A 26,676-nucleotide genomic window follows, 5' to 3' on the forward strand; every position below is an offset into this window, starting at 1 on the left:
ATTATTATTACAATGCTTTCAGGCGAAAGTTAGATTTTGACATTCCCACCTTATTTCTGTATGTCAGTGTGAAACGTAGTAACTGCTACATGGTGTGCGCCGGAGAGAGCACAGGCCTGGGGCAGAGCAGGAGGAGTGCAGGCCTGGCCATAGGCTGTCTGATAGACACCACCACAGGTCTGCTAACATTCAGCTCCAATGGCATGGAGCTGGGGACCTTCTTTCAGGTAAAGTCAACTGTTAAAGGCAACGAACAATGTTGCTAAGACAATGTTGCTGTGACAAAGAGAAGAAGGCTCCCAAGAAAATACATATTAGTCATTAGTATTTAATGTGAATTTGTGTTTTTATCAATAGGTTGATTTATAAAGAGAAGTTCCTACCAGTTGGGATATGATAGAATGTGTGTCTGAGCTATTCTTATTAACTGACCAAACTGCTATCAACCAGGTGGAGCCCGGCACTAGGCTGTTTCCTGCAGTCTTTGCCAAGGCCAACAGCTCCAATGTGTTCCAGTTTGAGCTAGGGCGTGTAAAGGTAACCTAAATGCTTTATTCATTGGTCACACTGTGATGACTCTCTCAGTTTGTCCAATTTCAAATGTGTTGTTTACAATACTATACTATACAATCCCCAATGCATGTCCATACTGTAAAAAAAAATATATATATAATATATATACTACCATAATGGCCCTGCTACCGCATCCACAGGGCTACTTAACATTGTGTTATAACACTGTGTTATTCTCTGTTCAGAACATGCTGCCCCTGTCAGCGGGTCTGTTCAGGAGCCAGAGGAGGAATGCTATGCCCCAGTGTCCCCCCAGGCTGCAGGTGCAGGTGCTGTCGCCCATCCTTTGGACCCGTGTACCAGACCACACCCTGAGGGTGCAGGCTGCCCACCCTGAAGACCGCCTCGGCTGGAGGGTCCAGTGCTTAGAGCCCCTGCAGGTCATGATCCTGCTCATCCCAGAGGAGAACAGGTCAGAGGTCAAAGGTCATATTTACTAATGCCTCAGAGCTTTCCAGGAGGAACCTATTGAGTCAGGAATGAATTTACTGTCAAAGCAAAGACACATTGTAACATTGCACTTAAAAATAAATAAAGTTGCACACTCTAAATATGCTCCCAACAATTTAATGGTTAAACCTGAGCTTTTTTTACATTGCATTTAGGTCATACTATTTATCTCTCCCCTGTAGGTGTGTGGACATCCTGGAACTCTCTGAGTTAGGTGACCTTCTGTCTTTCCATCACCACACCCTGCTCCTCTACTCTGCCCTCTGTGCTCTGGGCAATACTCGTGTGGGCCACGCTCTCTGCAGCCACCTGGACCAATCACAGCTCCTCTATGCCATCCAGAGCCCCCGCCTCCCCGGGCCGCTCCGCTCCGCCTTCTACCACCTCCTTGGCCAGGTGCACCTCAACACCCACGCCACGGCCCGCCTCGCTATGAACCACGAGTACATCGTCCCCATGACGGAGCAGACCAGGGCCATCACCCTCTACCCCAGCCCCAGGGCTAGTCGAAGCCCCCAGTGGGTTCCCAGAATGGGCCTCAGCACCTCCCTCAGACCCCGGATGCACTTCACCTCCCCCTGCTTCATTAGAGGAGATGGTATGGGAGTCAATGGTGATACCTGTGGTGATGGCGTGGTTGTGACTGGGGAAGGCATCCATATAGACAGCCCAGAGATCCCACTGGAACTTCTGAAGGACCTGACAGGGAATATGCTGACTGAGGCTGTGTGGGCTGTGGGGCAGGGTGTGAGGGATCCTGAAGGGGGCAGCATTGAGCTGCTGCTGGTGCCCCTAATTCGACTGTTCCACACCCTGCTGGTGATGGGGTTGTTTGGGGACGAGGACCTAGGGAAAGTGCTGACACTGATCGAGCCTGGAGTCGTCTCCCAACCTGCAGATTGTTCCCAAGAAGAGGAGGAGGAGGAGGAGGAGCAGGAAGAGGAAGAGCAGGAGGATGAAAATGTGCCAGATAGTGATAGGGAAAGTGTGGAGAGGGAGGGGGATAAAAGGAGGAAAATTCCAAAGCTTCCAACAAAAGGACTGCTACAGATGAAGCTACCAGAAGCTGTCAAACTTGAGGTACAATTTAGGAAGAAATACCTTGATTTTGGATCTGATGTTTTCTTTTGTGGTACATGATCTATCTTCTTTGTCAATGGAAAAATTGAATGACTTGACATGAGCTCACACCCCTGACCTGGATGTTCCTGTCCCTCTCTGTTCAGATCTGCCACCTGTTCCAATACCTGTGTGACTGTCAGGTGCGTCACAGGGTGGAGGCGGTGGTGGCATTCTCAGACACTTTCGTGGGGTACCTGCAGGAGAACCAGCGCTTCCGCTACAACGAGGTGATGCAGGCTCTCCACATGTCTGCTGCCCTCACCGCCCGCAAGACCAAGGAGTTCCGCTCCCCACCACAAGAACAGGTCAGGGGTCAGGGAGGAGACTGCTGAGGGAAATGTACACATCTGGTCTAAGTGGCTAAGATTATTGGAGGAATTAAATAACTTGAATACAAAATAGACACAGAGAGAGACTTTTTGTTCAAATCAAATCAAATTTTTTGTCACATGCGCTGAATAACGTTGTCACGATCGTTGTATGGAGTAGACCGTGGTTAGAATACATTCTTCTTTATTAATGAAGAACACGAAGAACACTTAAACAAAAACAACAAAACGAATAAGACGACCGTGACCGCTATATAAACAATGTGCTAACATGCAACATAACATAGACAATAACCCACAAAATACCCAAAGAAGATGCCTAAATATTGTTCCCAATCAGAGACAACGATCAACACCTGCCTCTAATTGAGAACCAATCTAGGCAACCATAGCCCAACATAAACACCTAGATGATAACAACCTCATAAATCTACAAAAACCCCTAGACAGTACAAACACCCTAGAATAAGACAAAAACACACATATCACCCATGTCACACCCTGACCTAACCAAAATAATAAAGAAAACAAAGAATACTAAGGTCAGGGTGTGACAGTACCCCCCCCACAAAGGTGCGGACTCCGGCCGCAAAAACCTAATCTAAAGGGGAGGGTCCGGGTGGGCCTCTTTCACGGCGGCGGCTCTGGTGCTGGACGTGGACCCCACTCCACCATATTCTTAGTCCGCTTTTGTGGCCTCCTAGGAACGGCGACCCTCGCTGCCAACCTAGGACTGGCAACCCTACTAAAGGGCCCCACTGGACTGAGGGGCAGCTCTGGACTGAGGGGCAGCTCTGGACTGAGGGGCAGCTCTGGACTGAGGGGCAGCTCTGGACTGAGGGGCAGCTCTGGACTGAGGGGCAGCTCCGGACTGAGGGGCAGCTCCGGACTGAGGGCCAGCTCCGGACTGAGGGCCAGCTCCGGACTGAGGTTCAGCTCTGGACTGAAGGGTAGCTCCTGGCTGGCTGACGGCTCTGGCAGATCCTGGCTGGCTTACGGCTCTGGCAGCTCCTGTCTGGCTGACGGCTCTGGTAGCTCCTGGCTGGCTGACGGCTCTGGTAGGTCCTGGCTGACGGCTCTGGCAGCTCCTGGCTGACTGACGGCTCTGGCAGGTCCTGGCTGACTGACGGCTCTGGCAGGTCCTAGCTGACTGACTGCTCTGGCAGGTCCTGGCTGACTGACGGCTCTGGCGGCTCCTGGGTGACTGACGGCTCTGGCGGCTCCTGGCTGACTGACGGCTCTGGCAGGTCCTAGCTGACTGACTGCTCTGGCAGGTCCTGGCTGACTGACGGCTCTGGCGGCTCCTGGGTGACTGACGGCTCTGGCGGCTCCTGGCTGACTGACGGCTCTGACGGCTCAGGACAGACTGGAGACTCTAGCGGCTCAGGACAGATGGGAGACTCTGGCGGCTCAGGACAGACGAGGCGCACTGTAGGCCTGGTGCATGGTGCCGGCACTGGTGGTACTGGGCCGAGGACACGCACCTCTGGGCGAGTGCGGGGAGGTGGAACAGGGAGAACTGGGCTCTGGCGACGCACAGGAAGCCCGGTGCGTGGAGATGGCACCGGATAGACAGGACCGAGAAGGCGCACTGGAGATCTGGAGCACCGAGCCTGCCCAACCTTACCTGGTTGAATGCTCCCCGTAGCCAGGCCAGTGCGGCGAGGTGGAATAGCCCGCACCGGGCTGTGCAGGTGAACCGGGGACACCATGCGTAAGGCTGGTGCCATGTATGCCGGCCCGAGGAGACGCACTGGAGACCAGATGTCTATAGCCGGCTTCATGGCACCTGGCTCGATGCCCACTCTAGCCCGGCCGATACGAGGAGCTGGAATGTACCGCACCGGGCTATGCACAACGCCCTCTCTCTCCACGGTAAGCACGGGGAGCTGACGCAGGTCTCCTACCTGACTTCGCCACACTCCCCGTGTGCCCTCCCCCAATACATTTTTTTGCAAACATGCAACATAACAAGACAATAACCCACGAAATACCCAAAGTAGATGGCTGCCTAAATATGGTTCCCAATCAGAGACAACGATAAACACCTGCCTCTAATTGAGAACCAATCCAGGCAAACATAGACCAACATAAACACCTAGATGAAAACAACCCCATAAATCTACAAAAAACCCTAGACAGTACAAACACCCTAGAATAAGACAAAAACACACATATCACCCATGTCACATCCTGACCTAACCAAAATAATAAAGAAAACAAAGAATACTAAGGTCAGGGCGTAACAAACGTGAAATGCTTACTTACTACAAGCCATGAACCAACAATGCAGTTCAAGAAATAGAGTTAAGAATAAACAAAATAAAATAATAAGTAACACAATAAAATGACATAAGAATAACGAGGCTATATACAGGGGGTACCGGAACCGAGTCAATGTGTGGAGGTACAGGTTAGTTGAGATAATTTGTACATGTAGGTAGGGGTAAAGTGACTATGCAAAGATAATAAACAGTGAGTAGCAGCAGTGTAAAAACAAGGGTGTGGGGGGGGCTAATGTAAATAGTTGGGGTGGCCATTTGATTAATTGTTCAGCAGTCTTATAGCTTGGGGGTAGAAGCTGTTAAGTAGCCTTTTGGACAATTGGCGCTGCTGTACCACTTGCCGTGGAATAGCAGAGAGAACTGTCTGACTTGGGTTACTCGAGTCTTTGACAATGTTTTGGGGCCTTCCTCTCACTCGCCTAGTATATAGGTCATGGATGGCAGGAAGCTTGGCCCCAGTGATGTACTGGGCCGTACGCACTACCCTCTGTAGCGCGTTACGGTCAGATGCAGAGCAGTTGCCATACCAGGTAGTGATGCAACCGGTCAGGATGCTCTTGATGGTGTAGCTGTAGAACTTTTTGAGGATCTGAGGACCCATGACAAATCTTTTCAGTCATCTGAGAGGGAAAGGGTGTTGTTGTGCCCTCTTCACAAGTGTCTTGGTGTGCTTGGACCATGATAGTTTGTCGATGTGGACACCAAGCAACTTGAAACTCTCGACCCGCTCCACTACAGGCCCCTCGATGTTAATGGGGGCCTGTTCGACCCTCCTTTTCCTATAGTCCACGATCAGCTCCTTTGTCTTGCTCACATTAAGGGAGAGGTTGTTTACCTGGCACCAAACTGACAGGTCTCTGACCTCCTCCCTATGGGCTGTCTTATCGTTGTTGGTGATCAGGCTCTGGCACTGGTGTGTCGTCAGCCAACTTAATAATGGTTTTGGAGTCGTGCTTGGCCACACAGTCGTGGGTGAACAGGGAGTACAGGACGGGACTAAGCATGCACCCCTGAGTAGCTTCAGTGTTGAGGATCAGCATGGCAGGTATGTTGGGCCGCCACCAGGTGGTAAGGGTAGGCAACGTCTGGAAGTCCAGGATCCATTTGCAGAGGGACGTGTTTAGTTCCAGGGTCCTTAGCTTAGTGATGAACTTTGTGGGCACCATGGTGTTGAACACTGAGCTGTAGTCAATGAAGAGCATTCTCACATACAGAAGGTGCTCCTTTTGTCCAGGTGAGAATGGGCAGTGTGGAGTGCAATTAAGATTGCGTTATCTGTTTGAGAGGTATGCGAATTGGAGTGGGTCTATGGTTTCTGGCATGATGGTGTTGATGTGAACCATGGCCAACCTTTTCAAAGCACTTCATGGCTACTGACGTGAATGCTACGGGGTGTTAGTCATTTAGGCAGAGGGAATATGGTTGTCTGCTTGAAACATGTAGGTATTACAGGTACATATAGTTATTACAGACTCGGTCAGGGAGAGGTTGAAAATGTCAGTGAAGACACTTGCCAGTCCTGGTAATCCGTCTGGGCCTGCGGCCTTGTTGACCTGTTTAAAGGTCTAGCTCCTGTTGGCTATGGAGAGCTTGATCACACAGTCGTCCAGAAGAACTGATGCTGTCATGCAGGGGGGCAGTTGTAGTTCATAGTTGTGTCTATGTCCATAAAGTATAAAATGAAATAATAAGATCTATATCTACTGGAGCATTACTGTATCTCCTCTACTCCCATCCACTCAGATCAACATGTTACTGGGCTTCAGAGAGGAGCAGGGGGACTGTCCGTGTCCAGAGGACATCAGAGAGCAGCTGCTGGACTTCCACCAGGACCTCATGACTCACTGTGGTAGGTACCAGATCAATCTAGACTACTGTACTCCTATCCTCATGACTCACTGTGGTAGGTACCAGATCAGTCTAGACTACTGTACTCCTGTCCTCATGACTCACTGTGGTAGGTACCAGATCAGTCTAGACTACTGTACTGTCCTCATGACTCACTGTGGTAGGTACCAGATCAGTCTAGACTACTGTACTCCTGTCCTCATGACTCACTGTGGTAGGTACCAGATCAGTCTAGACTACTGTACTCCTGTCCTCAGGACTCACTGTGGTAGGTACCAGATCAGTCTAGACTACTGTACTCCTGTCCTCATGACTCACTGTGGTAGGTACCAGATCAGTCTAGACTACTGTACTCCTGTCCTCAGGACTCACTGTGGTAGGTACCAGATCAGTCTAGACTACTGTACTCCTGTCCTCATGACTCACTGTGGTAGGTCATAGAGAATAACCTGAACAGGTGGGGTGTCATACAACAGCGTAAGCTTGTGTAAGAGAGCATACAGTTCCTAACTTGTCCTACTATGCTTTCTAGAGACTTTGAAAGGGCATGGTATGGTACCTCCTGGGTTTTTTGTTTTTTTACATGTATTTCTCCAAAGCTATAAACAATGTTCTGTTGGTTGGCTTACTACAGTGGCAAGAAAAAGCATGTGAACCCTTTTGAATTACCTGGATTTCTGCATGAATTGGTCATACAATTTAATCTGATCTTCATCATTTTTCTAGTCTATATTGAATACATCATTTAAACTTTCACAGTGTAGGTTGGAAAAAGTATTGATTGATTGACTATGACTTTTCAAATCACCCAGTATTGCTATCTGCAGCGTTAGTTCTAGGCAAATGTTGCAATTCTTCAGCCATTCCTGGATCTGTAACCAAAAACGAGCTACATATGGACAATACCAAAATAAATGATCTAATGACTCTGCCTCCTCACAGCAAAATCTGCAGAGCTGGGAAGATTGTATCCCCCACATATACACTGCTCAAAAAAATAAAGGGAACACTAAAGTAACACATCTGAGTGAATGAAATATTCTTATTAAATACTTTTTTCTTTACATAGTTGAATGTGCTGACAACAAAATCACACAAAAATGATGAATGGAAATCAAATTTATCAACCCATGGAGGTCTGGATTTGGAGTCACACTCAAAATTAAAGTGGAAAACCACACTACAGACTGATCCAACTTTGATGTAATATCCTTAAAACAAGTCAAAATGAGGCTCAGTAGTGTGTGTGGCCTCCATGTGCCTGTATGACATCCCTACAACGCCTGGGCATGCTCCTGATGAGGTGGCGGATGGTCTCCTGAGGGATCTCCTCCCAAACCTGGACTAAAGCATCCGCCAACTCCTGGACAGTCTGTGGTGCAACGTGGCGTTGGTGGATGGAGCGAGACATGATGTCCCAGATGTGCTCAATTGGATTCAGGTCTGGGGAACGGGCGGGCCAGTCCATAGCATCAATGCCTTCCTCTTGCAGAAACTGCTGACACACTCCAGCTGCATGAGGTCTAGTATTGTCTTGCATTAGGAGGAACCCAGGGCCAACCGCACCAGCATATGGTCTCACAAGGGGTCTGAGGATCTCATCTCGGTACCTAATGGCAGTCAGGCTACCTCTTTCGAGCACATGGAGGGCTGTGCGGCCCCCCCCCAAAAAATGCCACCCCCACACCATGACTAACCCACCGCCAAACCGGTCATGCTGGAGGATGTTGCAGGCAGCAGAATGTTCTCCACGGCGTCTCCAGACTCTGTCACGTCTGTTACATGTGCTCAGTGTGAACCTGCTTTCATCTGGGAAGAGCACAGGGCGCCAGTGGCGAATTTGCCAATCTTGGTGTTCTCTGGCAAATGCCAAACGTCCTGCACGGTGTTGGGCTGTAAGCACAACCCCCACCTGTGGACGTCGGGCCCTCATACCACCCTCATGGAGTCTGTTTCTGACCATTTGAGCAGACACATGCACATTTGTGGCCTGCTGGAGGTAATTTTGCAGGGCTCTGGCAGTGCTCCTCCTGCTCCTCCTTGCACAAAGGCGGAGGTAGCGGTCCTGCTGCTGGGTTGTTGCCCTCCTACGGCCTCCTGTGCCATCCTGGATGAGCTGCACTACCTGAGCCACTTGTGTGGGTTGTAGACTCCGTCTCATGCTACCACTAGAATGAAAGCACAGCCAGCATTCAAAAGTGACCAAAACATCAGCCAGGAAGCATAGGAACTGAGAAGTGGTCTGTGGTCACCACCTGCAGAACCACTCCTTTATTGGGGGTGTCTTGCTAATTGCCTATAATTTCCACCTGTTGTCTATTCCATTTGCACAACAGCATGTGAAATTTATTGTCAATCAGTGTTGCTTCCTATGTGGACAGTTTGATTTCACAGAAGTGTGATTGACTTGGAGTTACATTGTGTTGTTTAAGTGTTCCCTTTATTTAATTTTTTTGAGCAGTGTATAACATTCTATTGGTTGCAATAATTTAGTAATAGTAATTTAAATGGAAAAAGTTTTGAATCCAGCGTTGTTTTGTGTATCAATTCATAAAACATATGCCATGGAATAGGTATATCGAAAATCTCTAACCAACTATTCTTTACAATTTATATGGCACAGCTGTCAGTTTTTTGGTCCTTAAATTAAATTGGTATATGTTTTTATTTATCACACTTTTTATCACAACGTGTAATTCTTTGTGTGTTATTAGTTTAAGCAGAGTGTGTTTGTCTATTGTTGTGACTTAGATGAAGATCAGATCAAATTTTATGACAAATCCAGGTAATTCCAAAGGGTTTGCATATTGTTTCTTGTCACTCAATGTGCAGGAATTGAAGTTGACCATGATACAGAGGCTGTGGAGGATTCCAATCGCTCCATCAAAGATTGTCTCTTCAGCTTGGTTGGGAGAGTAAGCTTGACGAGGAGATCTGCCGATCCTGAAGAGGAAGACAGAGCACAGAATACCAGTGAGCCAAGCTCCACAACGGGGGTGGATCTTACGACACAACATTAAGGATGATTTTATTATATAGTCAAGCTAGAAGTAGGCTACTAACATTGGTCATTGTCTCTCCCCCATAGTGACTCTTCAGAAGCTCATCTCTGACACGGTGGTGCGCTGGGCCCAGGAGTGTGTGATAGAGAACCCAGCTCTGGTCAGGGCCATGTTCTCTCTGTTGCACCGGCAGTACGAGGGCTTGAGGGGCCAGATGGGCACTCCCCTCCACAAGGCCTACACCATCAGCCAGGTGTCAGTGGAGGACACCATGGCCTTGCTGGCCTCTCTGGTGCAGATTCGCTCTCTGCTCAGCGTTCGCATGGGCAAGGAGGAGGAGAGACTCATGATCCGGGGACTGGGGTACGAATGGAGAACAATTGCTAGTTCTCTGCTAGCTCTACTCTTGCCTCTACATAAATGCCAAGCTAACCCATGTCTTGATTCATAATACAAGCTCTGTTCTGTGGAAATGTTCAAATGTAATTCAATTTACTTCTAAAAATGTGATGGCAACATTGAGCCCAAAAACACATTCATAATATCTGTTCACCAATCTTCAGCCCTGGCGCTGAACCCCTCCATTGTTTATTTCCTGCGCAGAGACATAATGAACAATAAGGTGTTCTACCAGCACCCCAACCTGATGAGGGCTTTGGGGATGCACGAGACAGTCATGGAGGTGATGGTGAACGTCCTGGGGGAGGGAGAGTCCAAGGTGAGACTGATGTGATATGTATCGAAAAAATAATGAATGTGTCCATTGTGAGAAAATGGAATTAAGTGTGAATTGTTCTCTCTGCTTCTTTAGGAGATCACCTTTCCTAAGATGGTGGCCCATTGCTGTCGCTTCCTTTGTTACTTCTGTCGCATCAGTAGGCACAATCAGGGATCCATGTTCGAGCACCTCAGCTACCTGTTGGATAATAGCAGTGTTGGCCTAGGTGAGCTGTGGAAGACTATATGATTACTATCAACAGTAACTTGAAATGTCATTCTCTCTGCATGTTTCCCAGTGTCAGCAACAGCAAATCAGCAACATTGTAAGCCTTATACTTATTATTATTATTTTTTTTAAATTATCCCAGTGAGGATTTAAATATGTTTAGTACTCTCCTTAGCATCTCCGTCCATGCGTGGAGCCACCCCTCTGGACGTGGCAGCTGCCTCTGTCATGGACAACAATGAGCTGGCCCTGGCCCTGAGGGAACCAGACCTGGAAAAAGTGAGAAAGATCTGTCCCTCCTTGTTTATCTCCCTCAATCTTTTTTCTGTCCCTGACTGCATACCTTTATTCTCTCTCTCTCTCTCTCTCTCTCTCTCTCTCTCTCTCTCTCTCTCTCTCTCTCTCTCTCTCTCTCTCTCTCTCTCTCTGTCCTTTGTGTCTCTCTGTAGGTGGTGCAGTACTTGGCAGGCTGTGGTCTACAGAGTTGTCCCATGCTGGTGTCTAAAGGCTACCCTGACATTGGTTGGAACCCTGTGGAGGGGGAACGCTACCTGGACTTCCTACGCTTTGCTGTCTTCTGCAACGGTAACCTGTTACAACTGACTATACAGATACTCTAACTGTAGATGTAGTTCATGACTGATAACAGCTAGACTACAGAGTAAAATTAGGCTAATAATCAGTTGATTCCTGACAGGGGAGAGTGTGGAGGAGAATGCCTACTCGGTGGTGAGGCTGCTGATTCGCAATCCGGAGTGTTTTGGCCCCGCCCTGCGAGGTGAGGGTGGCGATGGTCTCCTGGCAGCCATGGAGGAAGCCATCAGGATCTCAGAGGACCTGACTATGGACGGACCCTCCACAACCTACGAGTCCAACAGAACACTGTGAGTTAGAAAGGGAACACTGGAAGAACAAGTCTTTGCCCTAGTAAACCAGTGACTTTTGGTTTTTCCTACTGGTCAGACAGAAGATAAGCTTCCCCACACACAATTAGAAGACAAATACTATATATATATACTATATTGTATGCACTGTAATTCTATGACCGTCCCCTCTTCAGCTTGATTCAATAAGGCATCCAGTTATGTCAACTGACCTTTAAACATGAGTAAAATCATTATGTTGCACAGCACCTGAGTCATGAAAACGCTTCTCTCTCCCCGCCCACACAGGAACGTGCTGCAGGATGAGGAGGATGACATAATCCACATGGGCCACTCCATCATGACCTTCTACTCCGCCCTCATCGACCTGCTGGGCCGCTGTGCCCCGGAGATGCACGTTAGTCTGTTTCACCTCCTGATGGGACCCTGTCAATAGTCCGATTGACTAGTGCTCTAATGTAGGACTAGAAAAAGCTCCCCTGGGGCTACATTAATTGGCCATGCAGTGATTGACACTGCAGAATAATCCAAACCTTATGGGTTAAGAAGCTTTATTTGTGTCTGTGTCATATGTGTACCTCTGGCACCTGTGTCATTTGTGTCATGTGTCTGTCATATGCTGCACATTACCTGACAGCTAGATCATTTGACGTTGGCTGTTTCTCTAAAGTCTTTGAAGACATTGGAATGAATGGCAAAGCTTAAGAATTAAAGACCAATAAAGCTGATCACTTTGACTTGATTATGTTTGTCCAGCTGATCCATGCTGGGAAGGGCGAGGCCATCCGTATCCGGGCCATCCTGAGGTCCCTCATCCCCGTCCAGGACCTGGAGGGAGTCATCGGCATCCCCTTCCAAATCCCCTCTCTAGCAAAAGGTCAGTCCTCTGTGAGAAGTCACTATAGTCTTATGTGATTGTAAACCCAATCTTTGCAGCTTGTACAGTACTGTTTACATTTTTTTTTACAGATAAGTTTGTTCTAGTCTCATCCTCCCGCTGGTGCTTTCTCTGTTATATGGTAGCAATTAGTCTGGGGTTAAGTTGGCTCAAGTTTTGAGACGGCTCGCCAAGCATGTATTACAGAGCCACCATAATTTAAAATTAGCCAAAATATAATGTGGTGAAATGATTGTCCAAATCTCCTTCTGTGCTTGTCATTTATACAGATGGCACAGTAGTCGAACCAGACCCATCCACTGTGTTCTGCCCAGACCACAAGGCAGCCATGGTGCTGTTCCTGGACCGTGTGTACGGCATTGAGGACCAGAACTTCCTGCTCCACCTGCTGGAAGTGGGCTTCCTGCCAGACCTGCAGGCTGTGGCCTCCCTGGACACAGTGAGGGAGACATTGACCATACTGACACAGCACCACTGGAATGATCCACTGTTATGGACCTGAGGGACCTACAGGAATGCCCACTGGAGTGATTCACTATAACCCCCATTCGAGTGTTCAGCCACTGCACATTGTGGGACACAGAGTGTGACTATCACATCACAAGGATTATCCTGTAACTCAAATGACGTGCAACATTAATACATTCATGAGATTTGAGTTAGGGTTAGTGTTGGAGATCTAGGCTTTGGAGTGTCTACTAACACACACGTGGGGCAGTGTTACCTTACCCACTGCATATTTCCTCACTCATTCACTCCCCCTTCCACTCATTATTACTAGTCTTCAATGTCCTATCCCTCTCCATTTCTGACTCTGTCAGACTTTTATGGATCAAACCCTTTTTTCTCTCTCTGTCTCTTTTGCCTCCCCTAGGCTAAAACTTCCCCTCTCTTTTTGGTCCTGACACTTCTGTAAACAAAATGTCACCTGGCTGCTCCTCTCCCTGCAGACTGATCTGAGTGCCACAGACATGGCCCTGGCACTGAACAGGTACCTGTGTACAGCAGTGCTGCCCCTGCTCACTAAGTGCTCCAGCCTGTTCTCTGGGACAGAGGGTCAGGGGCCGCTGGTGGATGCTCTCCTCCAGGCCGTCTACCGCCTGTCCAGGGCCCTCAGCCTCACCAAGGCCCAGAGAGATGCCATCGAGGACTGCATGCTGGCCATATGCAGGTGGGGACATGGAGGAACTAATATTATTATAGTCACTCCACACAGCTCACTTCTCTCCTCTATCACTTGCACACCTTCTCTACCATAGAGGCAGAACGGGAGCAGTTATTTAGAATCAGATATAATTCAAAAGGAATTGTCGGTGCATACTCTATTTCTGTTTATGTGTTTCTGCTTGTGTCCTTAGTAAGCTCAGGCCGTCCATGATGCAACCTCTACTCCGACGGCTTGTTTTTGATGTGCCCCTTCTGACAATCCACACTAAAATACCACTCAAGGTTAGTTATATAATAGTAGTCACACACCTACACAGGCCATGTAATGTATGTGTGTGTTTGGACATGTACGACATTTCTGAAGAAATGTACTTTCGCCACTCCCTCCTTCCAGCTGTTGACCAATCACTATGAGCAGAGCTGGAAGTACTACTGTCTGATTGGAGGTTTGGGGCACCTGGGCTCCGCCTCAGAGGAGGAGCTTCACCTCTCCAGGAAGCTGTTCTGGGGAGTGTTCAATGCTCTGTCCAGGAAGGTACAGTTGGACCAACTCTTCAGCCTGTCTCAAAACAACCATTTGATATTAACAAAGCTAATGGAATGAGTGTAAGCAATAGCCTGCAATGGGAGCTCCCAAAAGCCTATTTGAAGGATAAGTCATATTGTAAATATCTATTGGATATGGGAGGGGGCATGGGGTTTGTTTTCAGACCAAGCTTTAATGCTACTGCCCACACTAACCCGCCCAGTCTATGATTTATATTACGTATGTCTTTTCCCGTGTAGCCCCAAGGCATGTGTTTGTTCATCTCCCTGTCTCCTCTCCTAAATAGCACTATGACGCTGAGCTCTCCAAGCTGGCTCTGCAGTGTCTGGCAGCTACAGCTGGAGCCCTCCCTCCTGACCACACGGACCCTGGCTGTGTAGCCTGGATTGAGAGACACCCCTCCATGGACGCACAGGGACACTTTGACCCCCAGCCTGTAGACACCTCCAAGTGAGCCTGTGGCTAGAACCTTAGTGATACCATTATTCATATCCTCTCTTGTGGAAATGCTCTTTAAATATATATAAAATAATTAAGTGGGTGCTTACATTTGCCCTATTTCACACAGGTGAATTGGACATTTGCATATATTACTTCCCCTGAGAGTGGGGTCAGAGCCAGGGATCAGCCATTATTGATGGCGACCCTGGCACAATTAGGGTTAAGTGCCTTGCTCAAGAGCACATCGACAGATTTTTCACCTAGTCGGCTCAGGGATTTGAACCAACGACCCTTCGGTTACTGGCCCAATGCTCCTAACTGCTAGGCTACCTGTCACCCTTATAAAATATGTATGTCCATTTAAAGAGCATTTTATATATTATATTGTTCTGATATGTGATATAAAGTTGTTTTTTCCCGTTATTAGTGTGTCAGTACCAGAGAAACTGGAATTCGTGGTGAATAAATATGCAGAACACACCCATGAGAAGTGGTCAATGGACAAGGTAAGTGAGCTTTGAGTTTACTATGAGTATATTAGTTTTGAGTTTAAAATATGTACTGTACAAGAACTCTGTGAACACTGTCATTCTATGTAATGTGTGAACTGCTGTGTATGAAGTAGATTATGCTGTGTGTATAGGAATATCATACTGTATATGATTAATTATGTATGTTTATCTTTCCTATGTCTCAGTTTGCAAATGGCTGGGTCCATGGGGAGCTCTGTGAAAAGACCAAAGTACACCCTCTCCTGAAGCCTTACAGAGCTCTGGCTGAGAGGGTAGGTCTAAGCTACAACATACAGAGTACTGTTTGTTTTAGGATTTGATTGATATTTTGAATAAAATATTGTTTTGTCTAATATTTGTCTGTCGTGAACATATTGCAGTTCCAAAGTTTTATCATCCTGCTACTGTCACATTGGTTTTCCTCAGGACAAAGAGGCGTATCGCTGGTCTGTAAAGGAGACCGTGCGAAGTATGTTGGCCTTTGGCTGGACCATAGAGAGAACTAAAGAGGGAGATGGCCTTGGCCTACTCACCTGCTCACGCCGCATCTCCCAGGCTGGACAGGTAAAGTACTACATTATTATAGGACCTGAATCCATAAGACCTCACACAGTACTGTTGGCATGATCTTGTTTAAGTCCTGCTCTGATATGAACCTGACTTTTTCCCATCTGTTGCATGTCTTCCTTCCTTGCTTTCTTCTTTGAAACTGAGCAGCTGTACTGTCCATATTGTTGTTGTAGATGTTGTTCCCATTTGTTGTTGCTGTTGCTTTCATTCACACTGAATTTACTGAACTATTGCAATGGATGCATAAAAAGATGTAAATGAATGCATGTCTCTGTCTCTGCGGTTTAGCTGTCGTTTGAAGGAGCATCAACCTTCACCCCCAAGCCAATGGACATGAGCAGTGTGATACTCTCATGGGACCAGTGTGTAAGTGAGGACATAGACATACTGTATTCATATACAATTAAGATTATTGTTATTGACTGATTGTTTTATACTTTCCTTCAGTCTGTGACTGAATTGCTGGCTGAGAACTACCATAACACCTGGTCCAGGAAGAAGAAGCAGGAAGTGGATGCAAAAGGTAGCATTTCATGACAAACCATGATGAATTAAGCTCTAACAGGGTTTTTGCCTCTACTGTAGGTGATTTTTGTGTACCTCTGGCAACTTGAAACTATGCCAAAAAAGTTACTCAGTGGTTCTGAAGCAAAGTGCTATGCAGAGTGATTAATTTACATAATGACTTTTCATCTCAAATAAATGCTTATGTGAAAAAGATTGGTAAATTCTCTCAAATGTGCTGGCTATCCTTTCTGAATTTCATATACGTTAATCTATTATACTTTGATCTAATTTGTTACTCCAGGGGGAGGGGGTCATTCTACGCTGGTGCCCTATGATGCCCTCCCTACCAAGGAGAAAGCCAAACTGAGAGAGAAAGCCCAGGATGTCCTGAAGTTCTTCCAGCTGAACGGCTACACAGTGTGGAGGTGAGGAACTGTCTGTCAATGACTATGACAACTGATGCTAATGGCCAGTGGTCATTTTTCTGTAGCCCTTTACACTTGTACCTGTATACAGGTGGAAAATGGCAGATTTGTACACTGTTGGAGCTAGTAAGCATTTCGTTACACCTGCAATAACATCTGCTAAACATGTGTATGTGACCAATAAAATGTGATTTGATAAGCGCCCAAATTGGAATGCAGTGGTTGTACAGTAACATGCTATACATGACGTCAAAGCTCTGGGTCTGCACTTCACAGTGCTGTATGGGTTTTGACTGACAGCTGTTCTGATCTTGAGCACCGCAAGCATCAAGAAATTGCCCCTGTCCTTCCTGCTAATTGTGCAACTTTTGCAAAAATAATTGCTGTCATTTATTTTCAAATATGAGAAGTTGAGGATTATAATGAATTCCGCTTTGATCTCAAACAAGCAAGCCAAACACCCGTGAATATGAATGTGCACTTCAAATTTCCATATCATAAACCTCATAATGTTTAATGTACAGTTTCAAGATGACATGACGTTATACTCTGGGTTGTTCTGAACATGAATGAGCCTATGTTTGTTGTATTGTGAAGAAAATCTCCTGCGGACCGCGCATCTGAATGCACCCATGACTCCGTTCTATGCATATGAATTGCTTAGTGAAAGCCTAACACTATAAGGTCATACTTTATAATTTAGCTATTCAAGTTGGCAATAGAAGAAGCTTTCAAATTAGGCCCACCTGACCCAGATTGCAATTTATAATGGACCGTTTTTGGATTGCGTAAACAACAACACTAATTGTGTGAAGGTGGGGATGCAGAGTTGTGTTCCAAAGAAAATAACTACACGTGTTTTTGCTCTAGTTCCTCAACGGCACAGCTAGGAGTGCCAAGAAAAGCACCATATAGTTGAAGACTCTTCTTTGAGTGATAAAAGTGCATCGAAATTACGTAGGAACTGTTTACACTTTGGAGAGGTGTGTGGCCATTAGGAAATAACAGTTAGACCTCGCACTCAAACCCTTGTGATTTTTTGGTCTTATGTTGCGCCTACCCCAAAGAATATTCTTATGTTACTGAATGTGTCCAGAGTATTTTCAGATTTTGTTGTCAACAAATGCGATGAAAAGAACAGAAATGCACATGAAATCAACAGTGTAACGTTTGGATTCAGTCCTCACCTTTTAGTCTAATAATTTTTCCATAATCTCCAAACTTTTACCTTTTAATTGCTACAATGTTTATGCATATGATATCCATATTTATTCAATGTAGCCATATCCATATAGTCTAATTTCCACCCGTGTAAGGGGTTAATGATTGTTGTGCATCCTTAACCTAAAACCTTTATTAAATATCGAACTGTTATGTGCCTTACTCAAATGTATACAGTAAACCTCTATTAGCCTCAGTGTCCAGACAATCTGTCTTCCTGACTTCTTGACGACATCACTGTGCTGCATCTCTGCACAGGGACAGAAAGGCAGCACAGATGGACTCACCAGCCATAGCAAACCGTTTTGCCTACACTTTCCTACAGCAGCTCCTCTCATACACAGAGGAGGCCCAAGAATACATGCAGGAGCTGGGTAAGGATGGTAGCCATACATCACCAGACATCTTTCCTTTTATAAGTGATGTCAGAAGTTTCACTCATCTCTTACAACACATAGCATGTAATTGGATATGTTGTGTTTTTCCTCAGAGCTTATGCAGGCAAGAGGTCAGATGCCAATAGTAGAGGCTCCCAACCAACAGCAGATTGACTTTTTCAGCAAGGTTTGTAAATGTAAAACCACTTTTATATTCCAGTCCAACAACTGAGATGGGCATGTACTGTAGGTGGATGTGAAAGAACAGTTTCCACTCTGTAGTCCTGCTTGATTTGTCCCTGGCTATTATTCATTTCTTTACAACCACACACTGACATAGGCTAATTTGTTTTGTTGGGAGGTTGCCATGGGCAACTCAGTAAGTAAAAGCTATTGTGGCTCCAGGAATTGATACAGCCATTTTCGAAACCCATGTGGGCGTGTCGATTGTCATCAGACCGTTGATTAAGCCTCCCACGCTCCCTGTAAAGAGACAGAAAATAAAAGGGTCTAATTCCCACTGATGGGACCGCTGATTCATGCTGCAGCCAGCCATGTATCTCTGCAGTCTCCACACAGAGATCAATGCTAAGACAGCAACAAATACAGCACAATAACTATGACTTTTCCATAGGAAATAACTCAAAACAGATGCAATGGGTAAAACCACGGTCAATTTACCAAACTACATTGATAAAGTGATATGAATAGTTCATATTGGTGTGCTGACACAAATAAATAGTGTGTTAGGTCTATTGGGTTAGATTTGCCTAAAAACACATCTCCCACAGGTGGCGTTACCCCTTCTGGAGCAGTACCTGAAGAACCATCGCCTCTACTTCCTTTCCACCGCAGCCAGATCACGAGGCAACGGAGGTCATGCCTCCAATAAGGAGAAGGAGATGGTCACCAGGTATCAGTTATTAACAATATTACAATAATAACATGTTAGCAGTATTTAGCTTTTAAGTGTTTTTGTCATAACTGTCTAAGCACTTTAAAAGGGGCATTTAAACCAACTTGGCTTTAAATGTGCCCAGGAACATAGGTGTCCTCTGTCTTCTCTACCTTTTACATTCTCATCATATTTCTATTCCTCTTCTCTCCATCCCTCTCTCTTGTCCTCCCATCTTCAGCCTGTTCTGCAAATTGGGAGCTCTTGTCAGACAAAGGATCTCTCTGTTTGGTAAGGATGGTGTAAAGTTAACATGAAGCTTATTTACTCAAGATCTGTTTACATCTCAAGTCCCTGTTCATGTTTTCATATTGCTACTGTTTGCGTTCATCTGCATATACAATAGAAAATGATTTGGGAAGGGTGTAACATGACTTAGGAGATGGGCGACACCTGTAGGGGGTGGAGACGAGCACAAAGCAGGTGAAACAGATCAGGGTGTGACGGTGTGATGGTTTTATGTGGAATCATACTGCCCCACAGAACCCTTCCAGCCCTTCAGTGGTTCTTTGCTGTTCAAAAAATGTTTCTTTCCTCATTTAGTAATAATTATAATGTAGGGCCGGTGGCTTATTCAGATATTTTGGGGCATGTCTTTTTGTGCAACAATGAATGACTGTCATTTCAGTTGATCTAATCTATTGTGTTATGCTATTGCATGTTATACTGTATATAACTATGGCCAGTGATGGTGTCTTGTGAAAGACTCACGTATGGCCTTGTGTAATTTGAGAACTGTTGACTAAGTCAGTAGTTCTCAATTCTCTCCTCAGGGACTCCCAACTGTTCCAGAGCTAGCACGCCTAATTCAACTTGTTAATACACACACCTATAAACACAACCTGTAACTATTTAATATGGCTATTACAAAAGAAGAAAAAAACTTGAATCGTTCAATAAAAAACCTTTGACATTAAGCAAGGTTCTTTATAGAACCATTCTCCATAAAGGTTATATAAAGAGCCATAAAAAGGATTGTAACTAGTGGAATCCTTTTTGATGCAATTTAGAACCTTTTTTTAATGGTTCTTTATAGAACCTTATGAAAGTGTTATTTGTAGCACCATACATGTTCCATTTAGAACCTTGAGCATGGTTCTTCATAGAACCTTCAAAAAAAGGTTCCATATAGCACCAAAAAGGGTTCCGCTATGGTTACAAGACAAATAAGCCTTATTTGGCACTATATAGAACCATTTGTTCTTAGTGTGTACAAAGACACATAACCTATCCGTGTCCACACACCTAAGCCCCAGATCCTATTAGCAGTTTATGAGATTGTGATCCCTATGATTTTGATTTCCCCTGTGTGTGTTTCCTCAGGGAGCGAGGCACCTTCCATCGTCAGCTGTCTTCTCATACTGGCCCAGTCTCTGGATGTCAGGTAGATAACACTGTCTCACTGTTACCTAGGTCGGCTAAGCTGTTGTCACTCAGGCACTTGATGTTATCTGATCCTCTTGCTTCCCCATGGCTAACCAGTAACCACCAGTGACTCTAGTTAGCTACCTTTTGCCTGGTTAAGAAAGAAGCTTCTTTACTAAATGAAAATCTACAAAATCTTGTTTAAACCAAGATGGCATTGCAGTCAGATGTTCTTTGTTCTCGTCGTGTCCCGTGTGTGTGTGTATATATATATATATATATATATATATATATATATATATATATTTACATCTTTCTTCGCATATCTTTTATATATTTTATTTTCTAAAAACGCAACTTCAAAACACAATCCTGCAACCTGCCTCACCAATATATATATATATATAGTGCCTTGTGAAAGTATTCGGGAACATTGCGACCTTTTGCCACATTTCAGGCTTCAAACATAAAGATATAAAACTGTATTTTTTGTGAAGAATCAACAATAAGTGGGACACAATCATGAAGTGGAACGACATTTATTGGATATTTCAAACTTTTTTAACAAATCAAAAACTGAAAAATTGGGCGTGCAAAATTTCATATTATTATTATTCAAGCGGGCCGAATACTTTCGCAAGGCACTGTATATATATATATATTTTTTTTTAAATGTATTATTTACCTCAAATCTAAAATCCACAAATAGAAGCTAACCAGAAGCTAGCCAGTTTACTGGCTAACGTTAGTATTCAGCTAACCACGGTTGGTGGTCATCAGCTATCCTTTAGCTCGAAAAGCTATCGCGACTCAGACCAGAACATACCGGACCTATTTTTCTCTCCATATCCCTGGATTTCTACCGCAAGCTCTGGACATTTACACCTGGATCTCGCAGCTAGCTAGCTGCTATCCAAGTTACTATTGGCTATTATTGGCTAATTATTGGCTAATTATTCCGGAGCTAGCCAGCTAAAGAGTTCCATCAGCCACTCCTGGGCTACAATCACCTATCCGGACCCGTTTTACTGCCGATGCGGAACTCTACAGGGCCTTCACGACTAGACTACCGACGTTATCTGCCTGAGGGAGTTATCCAACTGGCCCCTCCATCGCGACATTACCTGAACGCCTGCTAATCGTTAGCTGTCTTATCGGCTGCTATCTAAATAGGTCTATCTGACAATTTTCTTGGGTCACTATAACTATATCTATTTTGCCAATTGGATTGATCCCCTCTACCACACGGAACCGCACTAATCTACCGACGGAAACGCACGAGTTGGCTAAAAACAGACCTCCATCCTATGCCAGCTTGCTACCGATAGCCCGGCTAGCTGTCTGAATCGCCGATACCCCAACCAACCTCACTACTCACTGGACCCTTATGATCAATCGGCTAAGCATGCCTCTTCTTAATGTCAAAATGCCTTGTCCATTGCTGTTCTGGTTAGTGTTTATTGGCTTATTACACTGCAGAGCCTCTAGCCCTGCTCATTATACCAACCTTTCAGTTCCACCACCCACACATGCGATGACATCACCTGGTTTCAATTATGTTTCTAGAGACAATATCTCTCTCATCATCACTCAATGCTTAGGTTTACCCCCAACCTCTCTTTCATGTCGTCTGAGATTCCCAAAGATTAGAAAGCAGCTGCGGTCATCCCCCTCTTCAAAGGGGGGCACTCTTGACCCAAACTTCTACAGATCTATATCTATCCTATCCTGCCTTTCTAAGGTCTTCAAAAGCCAAGTCAACAATCCCACCCGCCATTTCGAATCCCACCGCACCTTCTCCGCTATGCAATCTGGTTTCAGAGCTGGTCATGGGTGTACCTCAGCCACACTCAAGGTCCTAAACAATATCTTAACCGCCATCGACAAGAAACAATACTGTGCAGCCGTATTCATTGACCTGGCCAAGGCTTTCGACTCTGTCAATCATCACATCCTCATCGGCAGACTCGACAGCCTTGGTTTCTCAAATGATTGCCTCGCCTGCCCGCCTGTCCAACATCACTACTCTGGACGGCTTTGACTTAGAATACGTGGACAATTACAAATACCTAGGTGTCTGGTTAGACTGTAAACTCTCCTTCCAGACCCACATCAAACATCTCCAATCCAAAGTTAAATCTAGAATTGGCTTCCTATTTCGCAACAAAGAATCCTTCACTCATGCTGCCAAACATACCCTTGTAAAACTGACCATCCTACCGATCCTCGACTTTGGCGATGTCATTTACAAAATAGCCTCCAATACCCTACTCAATAAATTGGATGCAGTCTATCACAGTGCCATCCATTTTGCCACCAAAGCCCCATACACTACCCACCACTGCGACCTGTCGACTCTCGTTGGCTGGCCCTTTGGCCTTCCAGTTCTCTGCTGCCAATGACTGGAACGAACTACAAAAATCTCTGAAACTGGAAACACTTATCTCCCTCACTAGCTTTAAGCACCAGCTGTCAGAGCAGCTCACAGATTACTGTACCTGTACATAGCCCATCTATAATTGATCCCAAACAGCTTCCTCTTCCCCTACTGTATTTATTTTGCTCCTTTGCACCCCATTATTTCTCTCTACTTTGCACATTCTTCCACTGCAAATCTACCATTCCAGTGTTTTACTTGCAACATTGTATTTACTTCGCCACCATGGCCTTTTTTTTGCCTTTACCTCCCTTATCTCACCTCATTTGCTCACATTGTATATAGACTTATTGTCACGGGTGTCGTCGGATGAAGGATGAGACCAAGGCGCAGCGTACTTTGAGTTCCACTTAATTTATTAACGAAGTGAAACTTTAGAAAAGACAAAACAATAAAGAATAAAATGACCGAACAGCTTCGTTGTGCAAACTACCTGCACACAAACAAATACAAGATCCCTCACAGAAGGAGGGTAAAGGGCTGCCTAAGTATGATCCCCAATCAGAGACAACGATAGACAGCTGCCTCTGATTGGGAACCACACTCGGCCAGAAACAAAGAAAAAGAACATAGAATGCCCACCCAAATCACACCCTGACCAAACCAAAATAGAGACATAAAAAGGCTCTCTAAGGCACTTATTTTTCTATTGTATTATTGACTGTATGTTTGTTTTACTCCATGTCTAACTCTGTTGTTGTATGTGTCAAACTGCTTTGCTTTATCTTGGCCAGGTCGTAATTGTAAATGAGAACGTGTTCTCTACTTGCCTACCTGGTTAAATAAAGGTGAAATAAATAAAAAATATATGTTGGTATCACTGTTGGTGCCAGGGCTGCCTTGTAAGATTGTGATCTCAATGGAACTCACTTGCTTAGATAAAGGATTCAGTTGATAAATGAACAAATAGTGTTGCCAATAGCTAGAGGACTCATGTGGAGTACTCTTTCTTTAGTGAGCAGATATATTTGATGAATAAAAAGACTATATAAAAATGCTCTTCATTCATGTTTGCAAATTACACTCTTTGACATTATAAACAGTATATTGCTCATTTAGACCAGATGTTATATATGAACCAATAATGGCATTCAATTCATTCAATAATATGGGTAACCTCCTTCAGGACTTTGATGAAGACTGCTCCAGAATCAGCAAGGGTCTCGCTACGGTCCTTCTTCGAGGCTGCAGCGGTGGACCTGGAGATGACTGTGGAGAACCTCTCTATGACCCAGAACTGGACCCAGTCCAGAGGGGTGGCCCAGATCCTGGACTACACCAATACCACCCTGCTGCCGATTCTCACCTCCATTTTTGAACACCTCAGCCACCATCAGTATGGAGAGGACCTCTTGGGTACGTGTGGCTCTGTATCCTGGGAGGTAGAATAATATGTGTGGTGTTATTATGAGAGTTTGTCAGTTTGGGGAGGCCATACATCAGAATAATCATTCATCCTCTCAAAGTTGAGTAAGGTATTTATGGTTACTTGTGGGATAAATGGATTTCTTGTGTATTTTCCAGGTTTGACGTTTATTGGAATGAGTCTTGTGCTGGAGGCAGAACTGAGTAATTTTTACTACATAGGCCAGCTGGAAAGTCAAAATTGGCATTATTGTACAAATTAATGAAAACTAAAATGAGCTTTTTGGTCTTAATTTAAGGTTAGGGTTAGGCATTAGGGTTATCAGTGTGGTTAGGGTAAGGTTTAAAATCAGACTTTGTGGCTGTGCCAGCTAGTGACCACTCTGCAGAGCTGACTCCAGAACAAGATTCATGACGAAAAATGCTAATCTGCTGGCTGTATGAGTCACTCTCAAAACACACAGTATCAATAGTGTAAATACAATCATCCAAATCAATCTGTAATCACAACCGCTTGTCTTCCAACTACGTTGTCCACAAGAGCCCATCTTCCATCATACCGTACATTGTCAATGCCCTCCATATGTCTGGGAGTGGGTGAGACGCCAGTGAGCAGCTGGATTTAAGACCTCTTAAATCATTCAGAAATGCCCAGCCAGCTTCCATGCCTCATCTCATTAAATCTCAGTCATTTACATGGCGAGGTGGCACATTCTCTCTGCCAGTGATCACGACGGCTATTCACTAATTATTTATTACATTAATCAAATCTCACCCACTGTGAGCCCTCACTGTCTCTACATATCAACTTCCCTCTAGCCTTCACACTGTAGCTACTAGCCAACACTCAGGAAGTTGTCTGGAAATCTTAAGCTTCAGAGGGCGAGTCTCAGCGAGTCTCACCTTCTCCTTTACAGTGGACAGTCTCCAGGTGTCCTGTTATAAGATCCTCAACAGCCTCCACTCACTTGGCATCAGCAAAAGTTTCTACGTGGAGGGGTACTTTTTGTCATTTAGCTTTGTGTGATGTAGCATTCCAGTATATGACAGTTAATGTATATGTTTGTAAATGCTCCAGATTAATACAGTCGTAAAGTATGCACGACTTTGTACACATCAATATTCCTCTCTCTCAGTGGCTTAATATGGCTGTGTTGTCATGCACATGGTGTATTGTGTGGGAGACAGAGCTGTCAGCAATCTGTGCGTGTGTTTGTAGGCAGAGGCCGTCAGCAGGAGCGTGTCTGGCAGCGCTGTCAGGGGCTTTCCCTGTATGTTTCCTGGAGCCAGCTCTGAATGAGGACAACCCGTACTCCATCTACAACACCATGAGCCCCAAAGAGCGAGAGGGTAACTGTACACACACCTACTACTCTGTTTAGTTACACTCTTAGAGAAAAAGTTGCTCTCTAGAACCTAAAAGGGTTATTTGGCTGTCCCCGTAGGGGAACCCTTTGAAGAAACCGTTTTGGTTCCAGGTAGAAGAACTCTTTTGGGTTTCTTGTAGAGCCCTTTCCACAAATAACCTTTTTTTCTTGGAGTTTAGCTGAGGTGTTTGAATCTGTCCCTTCTCCTTTGTTTCAGATGTGGGAGTTCCGGACGAGGTGGAGGAGGTGTGTCCTCTCTTGCCATCTCTGCAGCAGCTCCTGGGGGAGGTGGAGGAGCTGGCAGGGGCAGGCTCAGGGGCACGCCAAGCCCAGTACAGCCATGTTACCGAGATCACCCTACCCTTGCTCTGCAGCTATGTGTCCCGTTGGTGGCAGCACGGTCCCGAGGGCCAGCTGGAGAGCCCGGTCTGCACCTCACTCACCTCCCAGCATGCAAGCACACTGCTGGGCAACATCCTCCGCATCATCCACAACCACCTGGGAACAGGCCAGGGAGACTGGATGAAGCGCCTGGCAGGTAGCCCTATACTGCTCTCTTTTCCATCTGCATCTTCTGTCCACCCTAAGGATGATATAGTAGTTGTCATCACAGCCCTGCACAGGATACAGTTGTCTTCAGTCCATATGTTTGCCTCATAGCCTCAATCACTCACTATTACTCATTGTTTGTGGCACCATGAAACAGTGTCGTGTCTTTGGCTATGCCGGATTAAGTGATATGACATGCTATTCTATAAAATAATTTCTCCGTAATTAAAATCACTAGAGAGTCGGGCACCACAAAATAATATTTATGGAGATGTTATCTTCCGAATAAACTCTTATAGACCTAGTAATATTTTACATCAATAACAGTCAATATCAATCGTCATCTTAATTCAGTCTCATCTGAAAGTTGTAAATTCTTGGTTATCTGCGCAAACCCTGGCTAACAATTTGAATCAACAGTACAAAATTGGGTTTAATTATTTTATTTACTAAATACCTAACTAATCACACACAATTACACATACACATAATTAAATCATAACTTGATTACAAATTACGTCATAAAGGAAAACG

The 26,676-nt window shown here is 45.3% G+C and overlaps 1 protein-coding gene across 2 annotated transcripts in view; it reads left to right on the forward strand.

Annotated features, from left to right (window-relative positions):
* Positions 1-26,676, forward strand: part of LOC118369777 (ryanodine receptor 2-like) — an 89,230-nt gene that overhangs the window by 20,915 nt on the left and 41,639 nt on the right. For both annotated transcript variants that reach the window (XM_035754468.2, XM_052498639.1), the window contains 35 exons: positions 68-227; positions 451-537; positions 759-985; positions 1,206-2,103; positions 2,250-2,450; positions 6,503-6,608; positions 9,440-9,580; positions 9,696-9,972; positions 10,213-10,327; positions 10,421-10,553; positions 10,731-10,834; positions 11,005-11,140; positions 11,253-11,439; positions 11,728-11,836; positions 12,196-12,316; positions 12,607-12,776; positions 13,288-13,508; positions 13,696-13,786; positions 13,899-14,039; positions 14,338-14,501; positions 14,920-14,998; positions 15,190-15,276; positions 15,431-15,568; positions 15,863-15,940; positions 16,022-16,097; positions 16,383-16,506; positions 17,986-18,101; positions 18,218-18,291; positions 18,896-19,017; positions 19,241-19,290; positions 20,383-20,443; positions 23,988-24,217; positions 25,144-25,225; positions 25,446-25,576; positions 25,811-26,131. In XM_035754468.2, coding sequence (XP_035610361.2) covers positions 68-227; positions 451-537; positions 759-985; positions 1,206-2,103; positions 2,250-2,450; positions 6,503-6,608; positions 9,440-9,580; positions 9,696-9,972; positions 10,213-10,327; positions 10,421-10,553; positions 10,731-10,834; positions 11,005-11,140; positions 11,253-11,439; positions 11,728-11,836; positions 12,196-12,316; positions 12,607-12,776; positions 13,288-13,508; positions 13,696-13,786; positions 13,899-14,039; positions 14,338-14,501; positions 14,920-14,998; positions 15,190-15,276; positions 15,431-15,568; positions 15,863-15,940; positions 16,022-16,097; positions 16,383-16,506; positions 17,986-18,101; positions 18,218-18,291; positions 18,896-19,017; positions 19,241-19,290; positions 20,383-20,443; positions 23,988-24,217; positions 25,144-25,225; positions 25,446-25,576; positions 25,811-26,131 — 5,558 coding nt within the window. The remainder of the gene's footprint in view (positions 1-67; positions 228-450; positions 538-758; positions 986-1,205; positions 2,104-2,249; positions 2,451-6,502; positions 6,609-9,439; positions 9,581-9,695; positions 9,973-10,212; positions 10,328-10,420; positions 10,554-10,730; positions 10,835-11,004; positions 11,141-11,252; positions 11,440-11,727; positions 11,837-12,195; positions 12,317-12,606; positions 12,777-13,287; positions 13,509-13,695; positions 13,787-13,898; positions 14,040-14,337; positions 14,502-14,919; positions 14,999-15,189; positions 15,277-15,430; positions 15,569-15,862; positions 15,941-16,021; positions 16,098-16,382; positions 16,507-17,985; positions 18,102-18,217; positions 18,292-18,895; positions 19,018-19,240; positions 19,291-20,382; positions 20,444-23,987; positions 24,218-25,143; positions 25,226-25,445; positions 25,577-25,810; positions 26,132-26,676) is intronic.

Source organism: Oncorhynchus keta, chromosome 36, assembly GCF_023373465.1.
Source record: "Oncorhynchus keta strain PuntledgeMale-10-30-2019 chromosome 36, Oket_V2, whole genome shotgun sequence".
Classification (NCBI taxonomy): domain Eukaryota; kingdom Metazoa; phylum Chordata; class Actinopteri; order Salmoniformes; family Salmonidae; genus Oncorhynchus; species Oncorhynchus keta.